Below are 26738 nucleotides of genomic sequence, written 5' to 3' on the forward strand. Positions count from 1 at the left end.
AAATACAAATGCTGTATAAATGTGAACTTGTAATACATTAACATTATTATTGGTGTTGCACATATATTCTCCTCCCCTTCACCTTTATTTTTGGGTAATTTCATTTGACATTTACTGAACAATAGCTAAGATTTCTTTTATAAAGAAATGGAGCGGTGTTAAGAGAAAAGTGATAGAAGTATGTTATAATATCCCTTATCAGCATTATATTTTAGCATCTCAAGACATCACCACTTAAGACGATCCTAATCCTAGTGTTATAAGAGAGGAAAAAACATACAGGGACAGTAAACACTAAATGTGTAAAGATATGTTACCTCCAAAGAAAATTAGTGATTTATGGACAGATTTAATTGTTTAGTAATCTCATCTGCATGTCATGTCACACCAGCATTAGTAGGAAGCATATGCACATTAACTAAAAAGGGATATTACATTCATCTAGGTTGCTATATATTCCCCTGATAGATTTGTTCCTTGCCAAATACAAAGTTATGTATGTATTGGTTTTAGCAAGGGCAGTTAATGCATACCTAAGTATTCAACAATAGTTTTCTATTTACTCTCTGTGTATAGAATAGACAAACACATCTTGGCAGAAAATGTTTCTGTGCTAGGACTTAAGTTCCATAAGTTCCTACTAAAGTCAAGGAGAGCTTTGCTTCTGAATATAATAAAAGCAGAGCTATGCCAATACACTTTTAAAAATCCATCCCTCTCTTCTGCTCAGTGTTTTTTACTTTTTAGCAAAATTATACAATTGTATGTTGTATTTGTACCCCGAGGCTTCAATACAGCAGGGGAATATTTCAGGCTAGCAACAATGGCAAGTAATATTTTTCAATTATAAGAGGTTGAAAGTATAGTGGTTCTGCAGGAAGTTTATTTTGGCATTGCACGACTGGAAAAAAAAAAAAAAAAAGGTACCTTTTGTTTTGAAATGGCTGTGGATCAATTCCTGAGGCTGGAACATTATCAACAAAGCACCTGCAGAGTCCAACGCTGGCTGAAGGGCTGAGATCCCAAAGTTTGGCTTATTACAGAGCATACATTTTCTTTTAAACAACGTTGTTCTCTGTGTTAAATACATTGTTAAAAGTGGCCAAGTTACTCTCACAGAAACTCTTTCCCTATTTATTTTTAATTTGCTCTGACATAGTGGCAGTACAAGAAAATGTAGAATATTACATGTAAGTAATTTTCTTTAAAACCTTTGTTTGTAGTCAGTTCTTTAATAGCTCAGAAGACCATCTTTATCCAACAGCTATGTGCACCGAACAAGGGTTCTCTAATTTCTCTGTATGTGTTCATCTAAACCCCAGCACAAGGTTGACAGTTCTTGTGCCAAAAGGCAGCAGCTTTCAAGTTGTGTATGGCAGTTTTCCATTTCAAAAGGAATAAGTATTCTGGAAGTGGTTACTCTATTGCACCTTAGTTACAACAAAACTCCTGATCTCTTAAACATACCTGATCACAGATTGCAGATTGTCAGTTCCTTTCGTAGGTCATCTGAGATACTGCTGTGTGACTCATAGTTCAATTTGTTTTGGACCTTGGGATTGTCGTGAAATAGAAGCAGACCAGTTCTTTTCTTCCTCAACCTGTGGACTTAACACCTAGAAAATTCCCTAGCTAGAACTGTTTACCTTGGATGTATCACTTCAAAGGGTGAACCACAGTATCAACAATCTTATTGTGCAGCCGCTTTGCAATACAAAGAAACCGAAGGAGAAAAAAGCTCCAACAAAACCTATATTGCACTGGCAAACAGTATTTGTTCTCCTGGAATTCTCTACACTAACCATCATGGTTCAATGACTGTTGTATTTGAAGAGCTTATATATGAGACGTGACATTAATAACAGCTATCATAATGTTCCTGGAAGCTGCAGTGCTTCAGACATGCTAAATTTTGCCTAATCTAATTCTGCTGAAATTCAGTGGTCTTTCTGTTGGCTTCAGTGGGAAATATCAGGCCCTTAAAAAGCATAAACTCAAAACAGCTTAAGAGAGAAAATGGCCATACATTAGGCCAATTGAATAGATCTTGAACATCTATTCTGCCTCTGGGGAGGAAAAATAGTAAACTAATTTTTAAGCTTGGCTAATTAAGCCTTGGGCAGTTGCAGCAGTGAACTGAGCAGTTGCAGGCCTACCCAGCTACCATTTGCCAATATATTCCACGACTGTGGAAGCACACGCTGCATTATGAAAGGCAGCCAAGCATGCTCTGCTGAGTAGTTCTGTTGCTGGCAGAATTTTTATTCCTAAAACTTTGTTCCATGGATCAGTCCTATGATTAAACAAAGGGAAAGCACTGAGTTGAGATGTGGATTAGGACTTTAGATCAGGAATGTGGTCAAGATGCAGGTAGCAAATGAAGACCCTTGTTTTAAAGATTTTGATAAAGGAACTGGTCAGTGTAAAGTAGACTACAGAAATACATCGTGAGTGTCAGAAAGTAAGGGAGTGGAAGAAGTTTGATTTTTGGAGGCTTACAATGGAAAGTTACTGGAAGAGAAGTGACCTTTTGCATGATTTTTAATTTTTTTCTCTGTGTCCCCTAATGACTTTTGAGTATGTTGGCTAATTTCAGCCACATTTGACAAAGATGTAGGAGTCTGTGAGAGAAATATGTTAATGATGATTGCTTTAATTAGAGAGCAGGGAAGATGGGGAAAGCACTCTAAATTGCCCAACAGGAGGAAACTTTAACATGATATCACCTTATTAGGGCATCTATATGAGAGGGAGACATCACTACAGGCATGGGGAAGAAAATTCTAATAATTACTGAACCATTTCAGATGCCAGTGACATAGCAGCGGCAGGAGCCCATCAATTCATGGTGCAGACATACCAGGAGTCTGTTGGCGGTTTGTCCCCCATAAACTTCATTAGTTGCAAGGCAAGTGAAGCTACTCATACTTCTATCTCTCATAATTCCACAACATGTAACTGTTGTATGAGAAAAAAAAAAAAAAAAAAGGAAGGAAAATCAGATTATAAGCATTTTCAGAGTCCCAAACAAATAAAATATATTTTACTACCAAATAAATTCGATATTATCTGTATGATGGAAAGGAGAGGACATTCAAAGATGTCACCAAAAACATGAGCAAGTATTTAAGATGGTAAAAGTTAAAATCCAGATGAATCCATTCACTTTTATAGAAAGGATATGACTGCTGGCTGGGCAGTCAGACGGTTGGCCTGATGACTATAATTCAAAATTGATGTGAACATTCTGTAAATGTCCACATGTATTGTGGACTGTCATTAGCCTAGTAATTATTTAGATCAGAGTTCAGCAGTTGTGGCTAAAATAAGAGAAATAATGTTATTTCAGTCTTTTTACAGGTGTTAATGCACTGTCCATTGCACAACTGTATGAATAAGCTGAGAGGGCTAAACTTTTTAACTGGTGAAATTCACTATCACAGAAATGTAATTTATGCTGGAGTTTTTTGTGAATATGATTTAAAGTTCTGATAAAAGTGGCTATATTTGGAAATTAAACCAGAAATTAAATATTATCTTTTTGTAACTGAAAGACATTTTTTCTGGTTGCAAATTGGTGAACAGTATTAGGTTTTTTTCATTTTATGTAGGATGTTTAATGGTTAAAGCAATTTTTAATTTTTTTTTATGTTTACTTCTGTGGTGGTTTTGGCTTAATGTAAATAACAGTGCTGTTCTGCACAGAGGTATCATTTTACATCAAAGTCCTGATAAAACCTGGTAAATAAACTTTGCTGAACATATAAATACTAAACACTTAGGTTGTTTACTGCTAAATATTTACTTCGAAGCCTTAGAAGTGTTTAAAAACTGGTTTTTCTAGTTTCTGTTGCAGCAGATTCCCTCACAGGATTGCTTTTCAATCCCCATTTTCCTTTGCACACACCTTGTTTAAGCAGGAAGAGCTTAATTTAAGCTCTTTTATTCTTTATCAGAATAAACCTTAGTCTGTTTTCAAAATACTGTTGCTCCTCTCCTCCATCAGTTTGACAGGTCAAGGAAGCAGATGATGCACTATGCTCCCAGCAGCTTATTGCTTAAAGCTGACTGATGCCAAGTAAATATATTGTTGTAAATATATTGTTTCACTAGCCCACCTCTGTAGGGTGACGCTCCTGAAATTTGTCACCATTACACCAGTTTAGGTTATCTTTGCTCAAAACCAGAAAATATAGCTTCAGTGCCCAGGGGCTTTAGCATCTTTTGACAGCTCACACTAGGAATTCACACTAATGTCTGAAGGCTGGAAGATTTGGTCTCTGTCTTTTGCTTGAAATTGTTTAGTGATGCTTTCCATTGCAGAGAATTTAACTTTACTTAAGTTGTCATCAATTGACAGTCCATCTTTCTATGTTTGGAACACAGTGTGCCTTAGTGCTCTCAGGCAAAGCTAAGCCTTTCTGTTTTAATGACAAGTTCTGAGATAGGATCTACCTGCTACCTTTATTGCTCAAGCATAAATTGCTTATGGTTAAATATTTGATCATTTAAGGCAGAGGTGGCTCTTGGGGAGTTAATGTAAGAAGTAGCATACTGATAATACACCGAGTTGAAATGCATGTAAAAAGAACTGGTTAAACTAGGGCAGTACGATTTTAATCAGCACCACTTGAATTCCAGCAGTTTATTGCTTGGATCAAATTACATTGATTTGTAACTATTGTTATTGAATTTATTAATTTTAACTAGAAATCATCAAATACTAACCTGTCCTTGAGTATTATGTTTTCCCTTTTATAATAAAAACAGGTATGTTCTTTTGTGGGTGGGTGGGGTGGGGAAGGGAGGAGGGCGAGAAAAGCCCTATATGATTTTAAAGTTATTTCTTTTTAAATTTGTATTTCAAAATGGTTGTATCTTCTGTATTCAACTTTACCACAGGAAGAAGGCAACAGATTAGGAAAAAAAGTAAATGCATAAGGACAACTTTAATGTAAATAACAATTATTAATACAAAAAGAGCATCCCCAGAATGTTGTTGAAAATCCTACTAAAGGAACCAGTTTTTAAACAAAATGTGGCATTTTATACATTGAGATACAGAGGACATTTAAAGTAGCACAAGTAAAGAATTGTAAAATTATTATTATATCTTTACTTTTCTCCTTGGTTTCTAGAAATTTAGATAGTGAGATGCCTTTGCTGGAGGGAATGGTTCTGGCCTTCATCTGTGCCTGCTGACATCTGGCACTTTCAGATACTTATCCTCACATTTCAACTGTCATAGAACCTATTTATTCTTTTAACAGAATATGAACCCTTTAAACTCCATACAGCTGAGGGGTGAAGGAGTTGTGGGGTTTTTTTAGTATATTCCTGAAAAACGTTTGTGCAGCTTTCAAAATGCATAGCGTGAAGTTTGCACCTCTATCAAAAAATCACTTGTGAATCCGCAAAGAAGACTCAGAGGACTAGTAGTATTTCCTTAGAACGTAATGTATTTTTACATCCTGATTAATTTTTATTATTATTTCATTAGATGAAATTTGAACTCGAAATTTACATTTCATGTACAAGATCCACGTATTTTTTTCTTCCTGTAAGTTAAAACTGTTCAGCAGGATGTACAGTCTCTGGGTCTTGTGAGCAAACACTTTCCATGTTGGAAAGCCTCTTTCTGTGGCCGATGAATATGCACATGACCACAGAGATTGGTCTGAACTTGTGGTCCACGGGCCAGAACCCTGTGTCCCTAGAGCAGAAAAAGGTGTGATACAGGTCTGTGATGATAGCTTTTCTAGAAAAGGCATTTCTCAAATTGTTAGAAAAATATTTTATGCATAATGTTGTGGATACTGTAGCTTACCCAGTTCAGATCGGCATTCTAAGCATGATATCAGTAACCTCTGCTGAAGTGATGCTAGAGGACTGTGAACTTTTGAGTTCTCAGCCTTCAGTTAATGCTGGCAAATAGGAAAAGTAATCTTTTTCCCCAAGTGTCAAGACAATGGGAAGCTGCTGTTGGGAGGGGCAGCAGCAGGGGCACAGCACAGGCAGCTGGTGCAGGAGGAGCAGTTCTCACGCACTCTCTGTCTCTCTCGCACAAATGTCATCAGCTGGTGGTAGGAGTAGCAGCAGCGAGATCACAGGGGTGTATCTCACATGATTCACTGGGGTCCTGAGTTTGTAAATGTAGTAAAAAAAACAGACACAATTTCTGAAAGAAAGTAATCTCTAGGGTTTAATGCCCTGCAAGACAAGCCTCTTTTTCTTTTTGAATTTTACACTTCTCATCAGGACGTCTTAACATTGCAGACACCAAGCTGTTGTGAGCATTCCCGTGGCAAAACAAGTCCGTGGTTTGCCATTCACACAGCCTCATTGTTACAGACTCGCCGTGCTTTCATTTTCTTTGGGTTTTATTGCCAGACATGGAAAATAGAAACTACCCATTAGTGAATGTATTTCCTGTTCTATTAAAATAAAGAAATCACTGTTGATAGTTCTCGCCTTGGTCTTGCCAATATTGATTTCCATTAAAAATACAAGCCTTACCTGATACCCACCACACACAGACACACACATACACACCCTACTCCACAATACTTTGGTGCTTTAGAAAAGTTCTGGATTGATATCCCAAGACAACGAAGTCTTCTATCTGTAAAACCTGTCACCAGCCACATTATTTTATCTTTCTTAACCAATATGTCTGAATTGTAATTGAAAAGAGCATAGGTTTTGTTGGTGGCTCAGATTTCATACTCACTTAGACAGAAGTAACAGCATCAATGCCAGTATTACACTGATCTCCAGCTTGAGATGGCACTCAAAATACTCTTCTGTATTTTACTATTTTGTGCATCACCATCAAATTCAAAATTTTTCAGATTCTCACTTGGACACTTATTCTACAAATACATATGCATTTGGTTTGCATTTACCTGAATGGCATCACCAAAGAAAGTTGGGTTAATTGCATTTCTGTTGGGTCTATGCTTAGAGTTTTCAGAATAAAATAAATATATAAAAGCTTTTTTTTACTATTTATGGCCCAGATGGCATCCAGCATTCACACATAGTATTAGTAATCTGTTATAGCAGCTCTTTTATATCCTTGATAACAGTGGGATTAAAAAGGATAGTAAAAGCATCTTACAGAAAGGTATGAACTAATAGTCATATGGTACACATCCACTAAATTAATAGACGGGAAATTGCATGCTGCAGGTGACAGCCTTTACTCTTTCATTTTCTTAAATACTTGTTTTCATTATTCTTCATGAAAGTTTGTTTTCAGCAGTTGAATCTTTTGACATCATCAGTACCAATAATTCAGTGACAGAAGATACCAATTCATATGACTGTGAATTTCAGTCTGGTTTTGTACTGATCTATAATAAAGAGACTTATTTGTGACATAAATCATATTGATATAAATTTGGCCAAGTTTGATTCAGCTGGTTGGTGTGCTACCATCACTCTTGACCTCTACTGCTAATTGTAGCTTACCATGTCCATTTTCGTTGTAGCGTAAGGGCTAACCACTTGTCAAAATGTTCTGAAGTGTTTTATTGAAGTTGCTTAAAGTTCAATTTATTGTTGCATTGAGAACAAGACCCAGGAGTATAAAAGCTGAAATAATTCCCTAGAGTTCTGAGGATTCCCAGCAGTTCTTTTTCTTTGTGCTTTCTGCTCATAAAGTCTTACTTTGTGATCACAAACCAAGCAGATTCCATTTTAAAGCTTGTAATGATGTGGACTCACTTCCTTAACAGGTGTTAGATTTTGATCAAGTGATCAGAAACAATCTGGTAAATGCAATGTAAGAACCTTTCAGCTGCAACATGGTAACTGACTGTGTGTAGTCTTGCAGTCTAGTTTAGTACAAATAATACTGGTTCACTTAAACGACATTCCTCTTCCAAGTACCTTTCAGCTTTGTTAGACATTTTGCAAACCCCTGCTTTACCTGCCAGAGCAAGAGAGTTATGAGTGCGCATGTAGTTATTAGTCTCAGCTGGCAAAATGATAGGTTACATCTGGAGGCAATAGCTTCCTGAAACTCAGTGGCCTGCTCCTTTACTGAAAATACTTATATTTTAAAGGGAGGGTATAAGAGAGTCTTCCTTACTCAAGTATGAAGTGTCACAGTCAGAAAAAGATGGACCTTTCATTTTCTAAATGACTGCTCAAATTCTAATGGGAGGTGTCCCTGCCCACAGCAGGGGACTCAGAACTAGATGATCTTTAAGGTCCTTTCCAATCCAAACCATTCTACGATTCTGTCCTATTCCATTTCTGGTATAATTTATACTGTAAGGACACAACAGCTGCCGTGGATTACAGTATTGATGGCCACACTCTTATGAATCTCTTCTGGTCCTGACAAACTGCTTCAGTGCAGACTGTGAAAAAGGCATTGCTCTCTGAGGAGCTATGTACTGTTTACACAATACTTCAAATCACAGTTTTACCCATATTGGATTCAAAGCTTTTGTATTTTGCTATGCTCTGCCACAGGAGGCTGTTAAATTTACTCATCAAGTTTACTTTTGCTAAGAGTTTTACTTGTCTTGTTGAGTTTCTCATTTTACATTTTCTAGATGCTATCATACTATTACAGTATGTCTTCTGGAAAAATCCATGTTGAAGTTAAATAATTTGACTTTCTGACTACAGTCAGAGGAAATTTTAGAGTTTTTAAAAATAAAAGTTTGGATACAATAAACTTTATTCTGTCAAATCCTATAATTTAAATGACCTCTAAATGCTGTAGCATTTCCGGGATAATCAAATTCTGGAAGGTCAATGGATCACCGTACGCATCAATTTCTACTCCCAGTTCATGTTTTACATTCCACTGGCAGAACTTTTTCTGGAGAACTGCTGATGCTTGAAAAATAAAATGGAGAATAGCCACTTATTTTTTCTTTCCATTTTCATTTTGAAAGTATCTATCTTAAAAACTTGAGTGAGATGCTGTGCTTGTTAAACTTCAATTACTGAATAAAACTAGATCCAGAATCCTTTGACCAATTCTGCTGTGAAAGAGAGGACCATCTTTGTCACAACCATGAGACAGTTTATCATTTTCTCTGCTGTTCTCATGGTTATATGTGATGGAAACATTGCTCATATTCCCTGATTTGTGAGACCTATCTTTTATGTGTGTGTGTGGGTTTACAGCTTGCAGAAGTAGACTCCAGAGCTGTACATCTTGGCGCTGTCTTGGTTCGTGGCCTTACAACATTGCTCATGGCCAATAGCGCCTGTGGCTTTCCATTCAGAATGGATGATTTGATGCCGTGGACAGTGTTTGATGGAAAACTTTTTCAAGAAAAATACCAGCAGTCGCACCGAGGTTGCTCTGTGGAAGAGCTTTTGGAAGGCAATGTAAGTAACCACATCCTCTTAGACATTTCTGTATTCTTTGAAAAAATGTACCTGCCCATTTACTTCGTTGTTTTACTATTCATGTTTACATTGTTCCCCTTTCTTTGTATTTTTCTTCTCTCTCTTATTCCTTTTTCACTCTCTCCACAAAAAATAATTAAAAAAAAAAAAGTAGAAGTACTGAGCCTATGAAGAAAACTGTAATTTTACCTTTATTTTTTTTTCCATTACTCAGAATATAATATAAGGAAAATGGTTGTCAAGTTAAAAAAATTTAAATGCCCATAATGGTTTCCTAGTACTGAGATATTATTGAGATCTTTTTCCTGTAATATTTTAGGTAACATATTAAGAACATCTTTAAATAAGCACACTGGATATAATTTTTAAAGTGTTTAAGAGTGATACTTTTAAAGGCATTAAAGAACCTAAAGTTTGAGGTGAAGGTTTGGTAAATTCAAAGAGGAACTGTAAATCAGAAGAAGGTGTATATTTAGGTATTTTTTTAAACTCTCACCAAGTACCTTCCCGGACTTCTGAGTACTTTGGTCCTCAGTCCCACTTTATCTAACAAATGTGGGGATTTGTAAGATTTACATGCTATGTTACCAAAAAACCAATGTGACTTCAAACGTGTCTGGGCAGAAAGGTGCTGTCAGAGTCCTGCTCAACTCAATGCATTGGAGTGGCATTATGTCTAGGTTTGGAGGTAGGGTCTGCTAGACTGGGTGCAAGATTGTATTGATGTGTGAATGAAGTCTCAAACCAGACCTGGCTCATGCCCCATCAGCACAGAATTTGTGGAGAGATGGTTGGGTAGGTCTGTACTCATCAGTGAAGGTAGCTCTGAAGACCTTCAATTAATGTGCCTCTTTTCATTGTGGATTTGAAAAGCCTGTATCATTTAATTACTTTTGAAAATCTTACCTTTGAAATGTTTTAATCTGCTATTGAATATATCGCTTGAGGTTAAAATAAAGTAATTAGAGAAAAAAAATATTTCAGTTTTGATTTATGTTAATCTCGTGCATTCAATGCCAGTTGTTGTATAGTTTTCTTTTATAATTTTATGTCCAATTGCATACCATGCTGGTCTGGAGTGATGAGTGGAACACTTGTGGGTGAGTGGAATGAATGTGTTTTTAGCATGAAGGAGAAGAATAATCCTTTCCATATGTATTCAATCATATGATTAGGACCATAACTTCTTTCCAAGTCCTGTGGTTCCTATTAATTGGTTGGTTGATTTTGGTAGATTTTGGATTGGGACAATGGTTCACCCAGTTTTTCATGCAAGACTTTTGCAGAACAATAGATGGTTTAGAGAATAGCTAGGAAAATATAAAAAGTATCCAGATCTGTGTGAAATTGATACTTCTTTTCCATTTGGGTAGAATTCAGGTTAGTAGATAATTCTGACAATACCTATCTAAATCTGTATAAGACTTATATTAATTGAGATAGGTATTTTTAAATGTGTTAGGTAGTATATTTTAGCTAACATTTGAAAATCTTGGTGTGGTAATGTTTGAGCTGTATTTTATCCCATTTTATAACAAAGATGAAGAAAGATGATTACTTCCCTAGAACAGAGTTAGAAATATGCTTGATCAACTAAAATATCTAGGTTAGGGTTTTTAAAAGCCTGATGCTCTGTTTTACACAAACCCCACATAAAGTGTTCTGTTGTGAGGAAAAAATACTCTAGCCACGTGAATTTTTAGAGTAGTTTAAATATCTTTTTCTTTTTTAGGTACGATTTTATGGTACATATATGGCAGAGATATGTACCCAGACTAACAAAATAGCTTTCCAGCTTATCAGTTTGAGGCAAGAATCTGTTTTGAGGCAAATTGCCAAGAAATGCCAGTTTAGCTGGGAACACTGGCAAGGCAGCAAGCATATGTGATTGGTTTTTCCTATTAAGTTCAACTTTAATAAATAAAAATGGTACTTATTTCCTGGCAGAGCTTAATGTACTGCTGGAAACCAGAATCTTTCAGCGCTTGTTTGTTAACAATCTACCCTTGAGCACCATAGATATAATCTGGTGCTGGTGATAGTATTGTATTCAGAAAAGAAGTTATTCTGCGTGGGACGTTTTGTTATAGAAAATATAAATAATAGGAAAAAGTTATTCCTTTTGTTGTTCAGTGCTTGTCTCCTAAGGTCCCTTTTCTATGATCTGGACAGTTATATTACTTTGGGAACTTCAGGCAATCTCAGAATAAGTGCTGTTTTGACTACAATGGGCTGAAAAACAGTTAATAGCTTTCTAAAAATTACAGTGGAAATACAAATATTTACATGTATATCAGAAATTTTGAACATTTTAGGATTTGCTTCCTGCAGATTCTTGTACCCAAAGAATGTATACATTAAGTACAGTTGATATATTTGTGGGCAAGTTTTTGTGTGACTCAGCTCTTTGTAACCTAGCAGCTGTTAAAGATAAAAAATAGGCAGCTTTGGATAAGAATAAAAAAATAGAGCCATCTTGCTTTTTTAAAAAAATATGCTAAGCTCACATTATGCTTGTTCTCTGTTTTTCAAAACAGTAATCATATTAGTTTCTTTATCCACACAGAAAATTGGATATAATAGTCTCATAAAGCAGTGAGGCAATGATATTATCACTTTATTAGCCTTTTTATTGTGCTTCTCACTAATGAGTATGTTTATAATCAAGTTTTTAAAATTAAAACCAAATTACATAATGGGGTCATCATAAGTGATATGTTTTGTTCTTTTCTGATCATGCCTTTCATCCCACCTTCATAAACATATTCTGAATTTGTTCTCCCAAGAATAAAATGAAAGGTTTTTCCCATTAGAGGGTGTTCTTCACAAACTGGACTCAACTTGTGTGGTAAAAAAAAACCCCAAACTTGTGAGTTTTGTTTAAGTCTCTATTAACTCAAAAAGTGTAGTTGGGAAGTTCGCAGCAGGGTTCAGGGATTCAGACTCTACCTCTAATTTAAGAAACCTCTCTAATTGCTGCAGTCTTACTACCTATTGGATTTTTTACCTTCTCACGTCATCTTCTTCCCTCCTGCCTGCTCCTAAAAAAGGCATTGTTATCCCGTAAAAATCTGTTCCGTTTTATGAAAATCACGAATTGCCCTATCACTCTAAAATCTCTCTTTTCATAATTCTCTTTATTGTGTAGTAAAATCCCACATGACCCGTACAAATCAGGAGAAAAGAAATACATTCTGAGACCTGTCACTTTATCAAAGCTCACAGAAATCAGAGCAAGTTAAGGATATTTCACATCTCTCAGTGTTGCATCTTTAAGTAGTTTCAGCTTTTCCTTTTCACAGTAAAATTTTTCATCACGTGACAAGGTAAACATTTTTATTTAATTCCTCCATTTCTCTTTAGACTTAGTTCTATTTTATCAGTCAGGAGTCAGTGCTGATGTATTACTGTTAAGTTTTGTTTCTAACATATGAGATTAAGAGACTTTGATTTTAACTGGTGTATTTTCCATGAGTTCATCAGTCCTTATCTGGAGTCTTTAACCATCTCTTCCTGAGGTATTGCTGATAGAAGTCTAGTGAAGTATATCTACACGTACAGGGTAATAGCATAGAAAGGCAAGTGATTTACAGACATGAGCAGAGAAGAAAAACAAACTTCACTGAGAAAGCAGGAAAACACTTCTTCTGCACCCCTACTCATCCCTCCAAGTATCCACTTTTAATGTTAAATGTTTGAAATTTACTCCCTGAAAAAATGTGAACCAGATCTACTCTGTATGCATGAGTGTGGCTAAGACAAGTCTTTTAGTTGTTGTGTGTGTGTTTGATTTGTGCTACACTTGAAGAAAGATGAGCAGAACAGTCATTGATTTTTAACGCTATTGTTTGCAGGAGTCTTTGTATACACCCTTCCAGAATCTGAAGTCTTTCATTTGCAAGGTTTGCATGGCAAAGAAAAGAGTGATACAGAGCAGACCAAGAGGGAATGGATTTAACACAGGTTGGCATTGTGTTAATTTTCTCAGTAAAATTAATATATTGATGAGTTCAATTATCCTTCAACAGCAGCATCGATTACATAGGCATCCCATCAAACTAAGTAAATTGTAAGGTCTTTCTCCAAGAAACCAAAGGAGAGATCTTAGAAAATATTTCCCTTTTTAACAATTCGTGTGAATATGATTAGCCAAGTTTAGATAGAATAATATTTCCATCTAGCTACATAGTTAATGAGATATATGCAACAAATATCATTCGTTGACAGAAAAATCACTATTTGCTCTGAGACTAAAGTTATTTTTATAGGAAGAATTAAATGACTCAGACCTTTTTCTCCCATTCCCTCAGGGGAGCTATTTTAACGTTGATAGTTGAAGGTCTGAGTAAGGCAGTGAAGAGAGAATACTTTTTATTGGACTCAGTGATATGGTTCAAGCTATAAGAAAGCAACCTGGAGAACTGTGTTGTTCTTTGCTTTGCTTTTTCCCCCCCAGCTTTATGGTTTGGTTTGCTAAAGATGTTTGCTTTCCCTATGTGATCTACCTGACTTTCAGGGGGAAAAAACCATCTGAAAGGTTTTTAGCATCAATCGCAGATCAGCCTTAATATTGAGGCTTTTGAGACTTCAAAATAACTTACCCGAAATCTCATTGTTTATGCTTATATTATGTTTATTACTTGCTTAATACCTGATCAATTATAATGTCTGTGAGGATAGAAATTACCCCTTAAGAATTTCTTGAGCCAATTAGAGCAGACAGAATGTTTTTCTGCCAGTTCAGTACTTTGTGTTATACTTCTGATGTGGTACTACACTGTGCTGGTGCTGGACATTCAAAATTAAGGATATCTGTTAGTGATTTATAGTACCAGACCTTGTTAGCATCTGCTTTTCTTTGAGAGCTATACTTAACCATTTTAATTATGATTTGTGATTCCAATTTGGGCAGAGTTTTCTGTTTGGTTTAATGACTACATTTTCCAAATCTATATCATAAAATTTTGATCTGGTTTCTAAATACAGCTGTTAACAGCTTGTAATCGCGATGAGCATAGATGGAAATGAGGACAAGAACCACACTTTTTAGGCTGACTTTAGTTTGGAACAATCATAATTGTGCATGAGTATTTGGCATAAAACTAAGAAATATTGTTTCCTGAAAAATATTGTTTCTTCATTTAATCCTATATACTGTCAGAGTTGCTTAGTAAATACTGTTTTTCAGGAAGAGAACAAAGAGATTTTAATCCCAGATTCCAACAACCACGCAGAAGTCATTTTGTTTCTCCATATCATAACCAGATGAGGGGGTTCATACAGAGAAATCCTCAATCACAAGGTAAAAAAAGTGTGCACATTTGTGGTTTTGGAATTGTCTCTATCAACAATATAAAAGCTCTGTGTCTATATACAGTTACCCTGTGGCTACAGCAGTCAATAACAAAACTTGCATCATATTTGTGTACTACCATCAGGAAAATCTAACTCTACAGGGTGAGGTAGAGTGTAGCATTATAATCTCTAGTCATCTTTTACTCACAATGTTCTGGGAAAAAAGCTTTCATGGGGTATTTATAAGTTTCATGCTTCGTCTTAGCTGAACTGTGTTTAAAATTGTAATAGTTCTAAAGCAAATTGGCACAGCTGCACAGAAATGTTTGTCTGAAGTCTTTAGCTACAGATTTTTGTTCATACTTCAATAAAACACTTAAGCGTATGAATAAAGTTAAATACATTCTTAAGTGCTTTTTTAGGTCAGGGTCTCAGCTTCCAGGTCACTCCCTGAGTGAAAAAAATGGATGTTCTGTCTTGCCTTGGCATTAATCTTAAGTCATTCACCAGCCTCACTTCTTGAACAGACATTTCAATGAAGCATCACTGTAGATAGCACTGTTGAGCTGACATAATTCAGTTCTACATCCTGGTTACTGTGAGTTGAAGCACATACACATAGATTAAAGAAAATAAACAAAAGGAAGTGGAGTGTCTAAGAAACATCAATTGTTTTATTAAGTATGCAGAACCTGAATTTCTTTTGTGTTTCCAGGTGAGGTTTTCAAAGAAGATTGATGATATGATTAGGAAAGATAAACAATAAATAAATACAGTGAAGTCTTTAATGTGTTTCAGCTACCACTGTTGAGTACTTGCGAGTAAGATGCTACCATTTGATTCACAAATAAGATTGTTCAGTCCTGTATGTAAAATATAAAGCTAAAATATAGAGTATATATGCTGACTATAAGCAAAACCAAAACTGGTCATAGTTATGAGTTCTCGACCATCTCAAGAAACCTAATGTTCAGAGGTCAGATCATCTCTGACCAGCTCCAGAGATCTTATAACTAGATGGATTCCACAAAGTATGTTTCAGAGTAACTGTGCTTCAGTGTTATAAATGTCTTTCAGTAGCATTATTAAAACATCATGGCTTCTTCTACACTAGCCCTATTTCTTACCCTCAGGACGCTCTTAAAACATGATCCCATAACTGCAGTTAAATTACCTCTGTTAGAAGTTAAACAGATTTATTGGAAAAATACATCTATCCTTACAAAAGAGCCCTGCAATGCTTTAGAGTTCCTTTTAAACTGATTTCCCAACATGATTCATTTTAACAATATTCCTTTTTCCTAAGTTGGCTAATATTAGCACAGGTATTCGGGTTGTTTCTTTATGTAGCTGATGTCTCTGCTGTATGTGTCTCACCAAAGAGAGAGACAAAAGAACAAAAAAGTGGTCATTTTGTGTTCATGGTAGCTTATGTTATAAAACTTCCTACTAATATTACTTATATCTGCGTCTCCCACTCTTTATGTACCTTCTCATGGTATACTGTTATATGGTTCCTGCTGTTGCATATGATATATCAATCATTGGATTAAATGCATTAAAAAGTAATGGAACAGTAACCACAGGACCCATATCTTCTGTATCAGGAGAATAATAATGATTAGGCAGCCTTTGCTCTTTCTTATCAGTTAATGTTTAAGAATTCCATGACTGTCTCAACTTCACCAGTAAAGAGAGCTTTTACAAGAGAGCATCAACCTGAGAAGCACTGGTATTTCTCTGAGATGATGGCTTGAATCCCCTCAGGCAGAACAAGAATTGCATTTAGGCATCCCTCATCGTATGGTGAATAGTAAACATTGAGCTGCTGTAATTTACAGCTCATTCTCTAGCTGTATTTTGAATGTAGGGATTTCAGCTGGGGGGGGTTGGGTTTTGGGAGAGTTGGGGTTTTTTTGGTTTGGTTTGATTTTAGTCATTTAACTTCTCTCTGTAAATTTCTTGACTGTGTGTTACAAAGGGATAAGAGTACATCTGTATAATTCATAGCAGGACAACTAAGCCTCACAGGGAGGTAGATTTTCCCTTAGTATTTCTTGTTTGATGATTTACAGATTCTAGGTTTGTGGCTGCAACACCACATCACAGGCCATATAGGCTATTGGTAGGTAAACTTCATTAATTAGACAACTACTAAGTAATTTTTTGCATCACATTGTTATCTCATTCTACAAAAACCTAAAAATAAACTGAGCATTAAGAACTGTGGAAAACACTGTGAATTATCATATGTCTTTGCTCTCTTCAACAGTCCAACTGTTAAACACTGATATTTTGTGTCATAGCATACAAATTACCACTTAGATCTAAATCAGCATACAAAATATAACAAAAAAAAAGAGACTGAATACGTAAATATAACCTTATCTATACTTTTATAGCTATATTTTAAAATTTCTATGATGTGTACAATGGTTCTCACACTAATATTTTGAAATCTGCCGAAAAGTGAACTGGAGGCAAGGGAATGAGATAGGAGAGAGAGTGTCTATGGGTGTAGCTGTAACAGCTACAAGAATGGTTAAAATCAAGGATACCCTAATACTTTAGAAATAGTAGAAGATGTTGGAAATTATATAGAATTTCTGCCAATGGTAAAATAAACATCATAACTCTCTGTATGAGGGGCTCAAGGGAGGGATCATAATGAGTAAGAGCTTGCAGAGTGCTAGAAGTAAGGGATGATAATTGTAGCTACCAGTCATCTACCACCAGACTCATAAACAGTGAGATGGGGACATCATGAAGCATTCTGACAATTTCATACTTGCATTTAGACGTTGTTGGATTTTGGGGGTCAACTCTATTCTGCCTAAGAAAATTCTGTTCTTTAAAAAAAAATAAATTAGTTTTGCTTCTTTGTTTCCATCCATCTTTGCTGTATTTTTCTTCCATCTTTCTATTAAAAAAAAAAAAAAAAAAGTGGAATTGGGCACCTTTTTTGTTTTTAAATAATTGAACTTAGGAAACATCACTTTTGCAAAAGTAATTTATTAAAAAAAAAACCAAAACAAGGTCTTGGAGAAAAGCTTTTATGGAGCATTGAAAGCAGGTTTTTGGGGGAAACAGAAGATGAGTGTCAAGGAAAGAGGGGAAAAAAATTGTGAGAGGTGTGTCTCACTGAGAGAAAATCTTTTGTCCAAGACAAAAAGGAATTATCCAGATTTCCATTTCTTCACGGAATGTAATTGCATCAAGAGGGTACATTCACATCAGTCTTAGCACACTGTAAAACATGTAAGAGAAGACAATGCAAGCAAGCTCTCATTTGCAAGATATTTAGTCAAGGCTTCCACAGTTGTGTTGTATACTCTGTGTTCAATCATGTCTCTGATTAATGGGATTTTGATAGAACTGTAATGTAGATGGAACTTGGTAGAACTTCAGTGCTGAAAAAAAAAGATATAATTTACAGTATACTACTTTGCTTATAGGAATCTATAGCTAAAGCAGAATTGTACACAGGCACACTTAAACCAGTATGAAAATATCTTTAAATATAACTCTGATGTCTGGTTCTAAATAGTGTGTTTTCCTTTCCTGAATTCATACAGTCTTATCTACCAACCACAGTGTATGACCTGTATGACTTACTATCCCAACCCATTAATTGGTCTAGATTTAAAAGTTACAGTCACCCAAGAGTTTTAAGAAAAACAATGGCATCATGGACATTATCCTTCAACATCTCAAAATGTTAGACAGAATTATACACCAACTGGACAGGGACATGTACTTTTTTCAAGATATGTATAAATGTAATTTTTGGGGGGAGCTACCTGAATAAGCTCTTGTTTTCCTGCTTTAATATTCATTAAAAGTGTTTAATTCATCTCCTCCTTTCTCCAGGTGGGCGATCAGGACACCCAGACCGGAGGAGATTTCACCTTCCTCCTCGGTAAAGAATACATGTCTACAGGTGGCAAACTGAGATGATGGGATAGTTACCTTTGAGATAATTTTTGTTTATGAGAGCATCTTTTTATGAACTTTGTACAAATAACTGAACCACGTAATTGTGGAGGAAATCCCTCAAAGCTGAGGCTGTTCACCTTGTTAATCACTTTTCATGTTTGCTCTCATTTTATGAGACCAGAATCACTAAAACTTAAGTTACGGGTACCTGAGGCACATTAACATCCCAGTACAGCTACATGGTTTTGTCCATTAGACAATAGAAAGTCTGAAGTGTTTTTTACAACACTGTAACACTGTTAGATATTTCTGAGTGTAAATTTAGGACCTAAACTATGATTTTTTCGTATTTTTCTTATATTTGTTTATCTTACAAGACTTTCCCCACTCGGAATAATGTGTCATGTTCGTGCTGTATGTGGTTTGTGTATTAATTGTGGATTATATCTGTATCTTAAGGGTTATACCATTGTTACTGAAACCTGTAGAAAAGTTTGAAACATGCCATCAGGGATGTAAGCATCATCTACCAGTGAAACAATATCACCTTTTTGTAAAAATGTAACTTTCTTACAAGAGACAAAAATTGATATTACATTTGGTACTTCCAGTTAAGCTAGTTTTTCTATCTTTGTCAAGTGACGAGAGAAAGAATCTATAATGTTTTACTTCTGTAATGAATAATACTTCTGAGAGCTATATTTATTTTCTGTCCAAATTCTAATTCAAACACCTATCTTCAGAATTATTTCTTAAAAATTGATAGATTTCACTTTGTGATTCAATTTCAGTGATATATGTATTTCTTTAATTTTAAAATTAATACATTTAAAATATTATTAAAATGAATTAATTTTAAATAGAGTATAAACAATACTAAAGAAATGTAAAATAACAGAGCACGTGCAATTTTTATCAACATATAAGATCATAGAAAGCATGTGACACACTTAGAACTGTGTTTCTTTCTTTACTGATCTGCAGCTCAGTTGAAGCACCTCCATCTACATAGACTTCAACAATTTCATGCTTTTCTTAGATTTCTAGCAAACTTTGAACAGACTTGGTTCAAGTGGATGTTTATGGAACTGTTGTTTTTTCATCTGTGTATGTGCTTTGGAATCACAATGTCTTTAGTTTTGTATTTCAACGTTTTCAGTACAATAAATTATACAGTAACTCCTTCTCACATGGGAGGTAAATGATGAAAGAAAAACAGGAAGTACAAAAGATGCATGGAGCTCCTGGAGCAAGTCAAGCAAGAACTGTAAAGATGATTAAAGGATTGGAAAATCTCTCTCCAAATCAAAGGTTGAGAGAGTTGGACCTGTTCAACCTCGAGAAGAGATGAGTGAGAGGGGACCTCATCAGTGTGTATAAATATCTAAAGGGGGGGTGCCAGGAGGATGGAGCCAGGCTCTTCTTGGTGGTGCCAAGCAATAGGACAAGAGGCAGTGGGCAGCAACAGATGCACAGGAAGTTTGAACTGAATATGAGGAAGAACTTCCTTACTGTACAGATGATTGAGCATTGGAACAGGTTGTCCTGCGAGGTTGTGGAGCATCCGTCATGAAATATTCAAGAATCACCTGGATGAAATCCCATGGTATGTGTTCTAGGACAACCCTATTTGAGCAGGGAGGTTGAACCAAATGACCCACTGTGGTCCCTTCCAACATGACCCATTCTATGATTCTGTGATTATTCACTTAATGTTGTTTCTTTGGCCTTGTGCAGGTAACTTCTTGAATCGACTCTCAGTGGAACTTAGTTCCTGTTTAGTATACATTAGGTCCAAGTGAATAATATTGTCAGATACACATAACTCCATGCTATGATTTCCTTGCATGTATTTTTCTGTTTGCAACCCAATAAATACATTCTTTTGTACTTAACATACAGCAGCAATCCAACTAAAGAAATAAACAATACAGGATTTCTAGTTCTATTGAAAGTTTTAACAGACTCAAATTTTATACAACACAGTGTATAAATCCTTTGCATTCCAAGGATCCCGCCATGATGGGGTATTCCTGCTTTGTCACTGACTGTAATTGTACTATCATTTTTTTCTTACCCCCCCCCGAATCTTTTGGAATAATGTGGTCTGAGTTTTATGGAAAGTTCTCTAGTTTCAGAGATCTCATGATGTATAATGGTGTATTTGAAAAGAACGTGATTGTGTGCCAGAATTTGTTGGTAATTCCCCCTTCAGGATTTGATATGAGAAAAGTTTTCTGTTGGCCTCAATAAATGAAGTTAAATACAGCTAGAGTGGGAGTTTTGCTGTGCTAGCTGTGGTATGCTGTGAATTGTTGGTAATAATTACCCTGACTACTGAAGAATTGATAGTGTCTCTGTGAGAGTTTTTTCCTTCCTAATGTTAGACCATAAGCAGAAGCTGCTTATTATTATTTCCAAGCCAAAATATTTTTTCCCACGAGGAATTGTAGAGTGAAAGCATAAGCACCAAGTTGAAACACAGAGGTACTACTTTCCTTTCTCACTGAGCTTTGAATTGTTCAGAGTACCATAAAGCTTATGGATTCGAAAGAAATCATAGACAAGAATATGACCTTAGAGATCCAGTCTTTATCCAGTCTAATAGGATTTCCTTAAATGTGGGCTGCAGGGTTGTTTTGAGTGGTTACAGGACAGGGGAAAAACAGACGTGGATTTGAAGTGATGTGTGTTTGTGAAGAAAAGCGTTCTTGTTCAGCTGTACTGCTTACAATCTTCCCTAGCCTGTGCAGTGGGTAGCTATCATCCAATGTTCACTGAAATTGTGGATTGATTTATTAGCTTTATGTGTTCCCCTTCAGGAAAGGGAATCAAAGAATATTCTATAACATCAATAACGTAGTCAACTGTGACTCAGCAGAAATTGTAACATAGTCATTGTGAGAGCAAGAATGACAGGAAGACATTTATCAACTTTTCTCTTTTTATGTATTATGTATCCTTCCTCTTACACTACTTTACTCATTTGTGACACCATTCCACTGGAAATCCGAATCTGGACTGCAGAAAACATGGAAACACTGAGATAATCCTATGATGCTGTGGAACTGTAAGCCTCAAAACATAGTTTATGCCTCTTTTATAAAACAGGAAACCACAGTTTTAAGTGCTTTGCTACCTTAGCAAGTGTTGTGCTGAGATGGAGGGGAACATCAGTGTTAAAGCTCTGCAGATCTTTTTGTGCCATGCTGTCTGAGCAAAATTATTAGGGTACTGAAACATATGGTATTATTTTGTAAAGGTGTTCTTTATTTAAATGTTGTGGAAGAAGATCAAAAGTTTACATATTCCTATTTAAACGTTGACTCTCTCTTGTCAGCTAAGCTGGGAGGTAAGCTAGTATATGTCCTTCACTAGGAAGTTTGATGGGATATTCCTCAGCAGTGCAGAGCCTCCTTAGAGAGTATCTTTTGTTGATGTAGAAGCACAGACAGCTCAGTAAATAAGCAGAAACCTTTGGCATGTTTTTGCCATATAGGCATATCGTGCTTGAGAGTGTAGGAATACCATGGCACTTTGTGAGTCTGATGAGGGTGCCCGTTTGGATACATGTTGATGACCTAGTAAGGTTGCTCCTGAATGTAGGTCATTCAGACTGGCTGAGGTTGCTCAAGATAGGGCTCAGTGATGGTGAGTATACAAGCACCAGTGTTTTCTGGTGTCCCACATGCAGAGGTACCTGACAGCTGAATGCCTGCACCCCTGAATGCACGCACCCCTGAATGCACTACCAGGTTCTTCTCCTGTCCCTTAAGGGGTCTGGCTACCTGCAGCTGGGTAACCTTGGATCCAGCTGGTGTGTGAGAAAGACCTATGTAAGAGATGTGAGAAGTCTCACAGGAGTCTCATGAGACCCTTGGCTCAAGAGCCCAGGGTTCATTTAAGCCCAGGTCCTTGCCCTTGGTGCTTGGTTAATCTACTTCGCAGGTATTCCTGTGTCCTGCCTATCTGATTCCACCTTTGCCTTGCTGATTTGACTTCCTTGTTTGATCTGCATGTCCCTCATCCCCATAGACTTGTCCAGTGACCACAGGAATATTATGTGGGTCCGGTTACCATCATCAGACCTGCTCTGCAGTTCTACTGTGGAATTGAACACAAGTCAGGTCAGCTGCACTACATTGCCATGCCATGATTGGCTTGCCTTCCCCTGTGGAGCAGGCCACCCTTGCTACCCTGTGAGCCCTGACAGCACAGGGGGTCAGAAAGTTCAGCTGAAACTGTCATAGTAATTGGATGGTGTCAAAACAATAGATATGGTCTGTGGGATTACTTGATGCTGAAAACAGCTTGAAAAACTGAAAACGGCTACAACCAGCAAAGTGTCTTTGTGTATCTCTATACAATTAGGACCTTGCATTCACTGTTCTCCTAGACCTTGCTGCTGACACCCAGACCCTTCTTACCCATAATTAGGCTACTGAGTACACCATGTTTCAACATTACACACCACAAATCTGAAGCTGCTTCAGAACATGGAAGCTTATTTGTTAAAGAGTATGTTCTTGAAACTGATACTCCTAGAGCTCCGCTGGCTTGTACAGCTTTTGAAGCCCTAGGTGGAAGATCAGGTGTTAAGTTAAACCTACAGTGTCTTGGCTAGGATTTTTTACCTGGAAGTATGTAGTTGAGACAACACATGATAGGTTGAAGAGTTGTCTGTGAAAGACAAAGAGTCAGCTGGCAGGGTATTCTGTCTGAGTACTCACTAGACTAAATTTATTTAATCTTACTACAAAATTAAGGACTAGTATTTGGTTTTGATTTTGCAACTGGGAAAATAGATCTTTATTGTATTAAAAACCCTCAACCTGACAGTCTGGAATATTTGTTTATTGAAGTAAGGAAACCAGTTACTGACACTGATCTTGTATGGAGTGCTGTTCATTACCCAGGTAGCAGTTACAGTAGTGCGCAACTTAAAATTAACACACCTGAAATTAGAGTGTAGACAGGATATCAGTTGCAGTAATTGCAACTTCTGTCTCCCATATCTCTATATACTACAAATAGGGAGGTAATTGGGGCCAAAGAACTGCTCTGACTACAGAATTTCAGTTTCGTACAGTGTTGTATTCTGCACTGAGTGTTCATGTTTGATATCAAGTTGTATCTTGTCAATAAACATCACCAAGAGACTCTCCTCTCCTTATTGATGATATTTGTGACTACTGCTTACTAGTCTTTTGGAGATGAAGGACTGGATTTGCTGATCAGATGCAATCACAAACCTGAAAGTTTCACAGGCCAGGGAAGCAAGGACAAAACAGAATGCTAGGGATGGATGTATACAAAATTTAATATTTCAAGGCTTTTAGCTTTGTGTTGGTTCTTATTTTCCCACAGTTAATCATTGGATCATTTATCGAATGGCCTTTTATTGGTAGTGGTCACACAGATAAACAGGGATATATTAATTCTTAATATAGTTAATTTAAGCGTGATATTTTATGTACGTTGATACTTCAAATGTATTAATCTGCTCTTTTTCATGCCAGAAGACACAAGAAATACTAGGCACAGGAACCAATCCCAGATATAAGCTCTCTGAAAATGTTTGATAACTGCAGGCTTTTTAATAGAGTATAGTGCCCCCTGTCTCAAAAATTAGGTAGCCAGTGTGTGGCTGGCCTTTGGACTCTTATAGAGCAAAACTGTACTGAAAGAGCTGTTCTGATGTGTTTTCCAAATATGCTTTAGGGATCTCAAAAATTCATTATTCAGTGAAAGCAATTATAATTTTTAGAAAAGTGATGAGAAACTTGTGTGTCGTTTATGGCATTTGGAAAACATAGGTCAAGGTAACCATTCAGGAGTTACCTTCATCACATTCAGCTTTATTTCGGTCAAGGCTTTGTTTGTTAATAGCAGAGGCCTAACCAGCTCTGTTTTATTTTATGATAACACTTTAATTTTCATTTGTAATGATGATGCAGCTCATATAAAAGGATGTAAGTGTATAATGTGCTGCCTTCTGATAATCATCTTTGCCCCCTAGTTTAATTATCCAGCAAATCTTTTAGTCCTTCTGATCTACATTCTGCTGGAGGGTTTTAAATTTCAGTGAAGTTTATCAAGGTTTGAGGCATGCTGGTGATAAAGCAAGACCTCTTGCTACATAATACACATATGAAGGATCACCACGTTTAAATACGGTGATAAGGCTGCCTCCGAATCTTGGCCATCTCTGGGCAAATTGCAATACTTCTCTCTTCAACAAAGCCTTCATTTTGTAGGTATGATTTAATTTCTACTCTACCTTCCCTATGCAGAGGGGGGAGACTCCACAAAGGAGCAAATGGGAGAGGCTCAAACAAATCCACTGGCAACCTTGCATTTCCAATCAAAGGCGGGCAGCTACAGAGCTGACGCACGGCAGCACAGGGCAAAGGTGGCCAGTGCATCTAGACCAAAACTTCTAGGTTTTAAAAACAATTCAGAAACCTTGGGCATACTGAATGTCCTGGAATACACTTAATGAAGGTTTCTTTGGGGTTTTTTATTGACTATCTTCATACCTAGGCTCATTTGGTAACTGTGTGACATCTCTGCAAGTCTTGACAGTGATTGTGGTTTATGTTTTAAATAAAGGCTACATTTTGAATGATTACTGAAGTTTTTTGAACAGAAGAAATAACCTGCAAATTCAGCCTTCTTTGCCTTCTTTTACTCTGATGAAGGAATTCTTTTACTTCTTTGCATTACTGATTGCTATATTAATTCTTGGCAACAAATAGTGTTGTAAGAAACTTTTGCTTAAAGCAAGTTAAAAAATAGCATCAAAGAAAAAATATTACATGCTAATAGGAGACAGTTTGCATGTCCTAACACTTACTTGTTGGAGTAGGAAAGAAATCCAAATTTGTCATTGTGCATTTGTTTACACTAACGTGTTATTGCTTGATATCTCCACCATCCCTCTCCCTGACAAACACCTCCATCTGTCTGTAGAGAGAGCCAACCTAGCAAGGCTGATAGCTTATTGTTATAGAAACTGGGGGGGGTGAGGGGGAGGGTTGGGGAAATAGAGAGAAGGGGGCAAAAAGAAGAAAAGAATTAAAGCTTTTCTTCTCTTGCTAGTGATCCAGGAGTGCAGTGATTCAGGGGGTTGTTAACTGCTCTGTGTAATGCTCACTAGAGGCTACAGCTGGTGCCACCTCACAGCATTTAGATTTTGAGAGGACAACTGTCCAGCCTGATGGAGGATAAGATGCCTTTCTGTGTGCTGGATACATCTATCCTTCCAGTTTCAACCCCAAAACAGTTGTACTTTTAAGCATGTGAGGGTAGCATGTGTGAAGTTTCTGTAAAAAAATTTGTAACATTTTTCTCCCGTACAAAGAGTTTTCTTGCTCTTATATGACTTCAGTTACATCCCTGAAGGGCCAGACAGCGGTTTTCTTCCACTGAATTCTGTTGATTTTAAACTGGGCCCATCAGAACAGAAGTTATATTAGTTTAAAAGCAACTTTACAGAAGAAAAATTAAGATAATATGAGGCCAGAGTTGCTTGAAAAAAAATAGAAATTAAAGGCTATGTTTTGTCTTAGATGGCTTGTGCAACTGACTTCAGATTAACTGCACCCTTTTATATGTGTTAGGCTGACAGTGCTGGGAAATTAGCCCAGGCCTTCTGACTTCTGGTAGCTTTCCTGACTGCTGGACTACAAACTCACATGACAGATTGTATCCAACACAGTAGGCTGCAGAAAGTAGTTAATGGAAAAGAGACTGCTTTGATGTTCACTTCTGGTGGGCTGATCCTCGGTTTAAAGGCTAAACAGCTATTGTCCTCAGTAGGAGTTTTCTTTATGAAAAAACTTTCACAAAGTCTGTAATTTCCCATTTTGTTTTCTGAGACTGTGGTTTGCTCTATTTCTACATTCAGTAGCCAGCAAATATTTTCAAGAGTGATTTGTAACTTTTGGGTCTCTAACTTCAGATGCCACAGACATAGCATTATTTCTCAGAAGTAAGCTAAGTATCTGTCCTCTTCTGCTAAAGCAGATGTCTTTAAATTATTTCCATCAGAGCACCAGAAATTAAGGCACCTAAACACGCTGTCTACTTTGCTGAACAATGGGGCTAAGCACTGTAGAGATGCACCT

The 26738-nt window shown here is 36.6% G+C and overlaps 1 protein-coding gene across 2 annotated transcripts in view; it reads left to right on the forward strand.

The window, feature by feature from the left end:
- Positions 1-20055, forward strand: part of FAM120B (family with sequence similarity 120B) — a 49153-nt gene extending 29098 nt beyond the window's left edge. For both annotated transcript variants that reach the window (XM_027634154.1, XM_027634155.1), the window contains exons 7-10: positions 9151-9357; positions 13233-13341; positions 14567-14680; positions 18544-20055. In XM_027634154.1, coding sequence (XP_027489955.1) covers positions 9151-9357; positions 13233-13341; positions 14567-14680; positions 18544-18596 — 483 coding nt within the window. In that variant the 3' untranslated portion in view covers positions 18597-20055. The remainder of the gene's footprint in view (positions 1-9150; positions 9358-13232; positions 13342-14566; positions 14681-18543) is intronic.
- The last annotated feature ends 6683 nt before the right edge of the window (positions 20056-26738 follow it).

This window comes from Corapipo altera, unplaced genomic scaffold, assembly GCF_003945725.1.
Source record: "Corapipo altera isolate COAL_440 unplaced genomic scaffold, ASM394572v1 2b, whole genome shotgun sequence".
Classification (NCBI taxonomy): Eukaryota; Metazoa; Chordata; class Aves; order Passeriformes; family Pipridae; genus Corapipo; species Corapipo altera.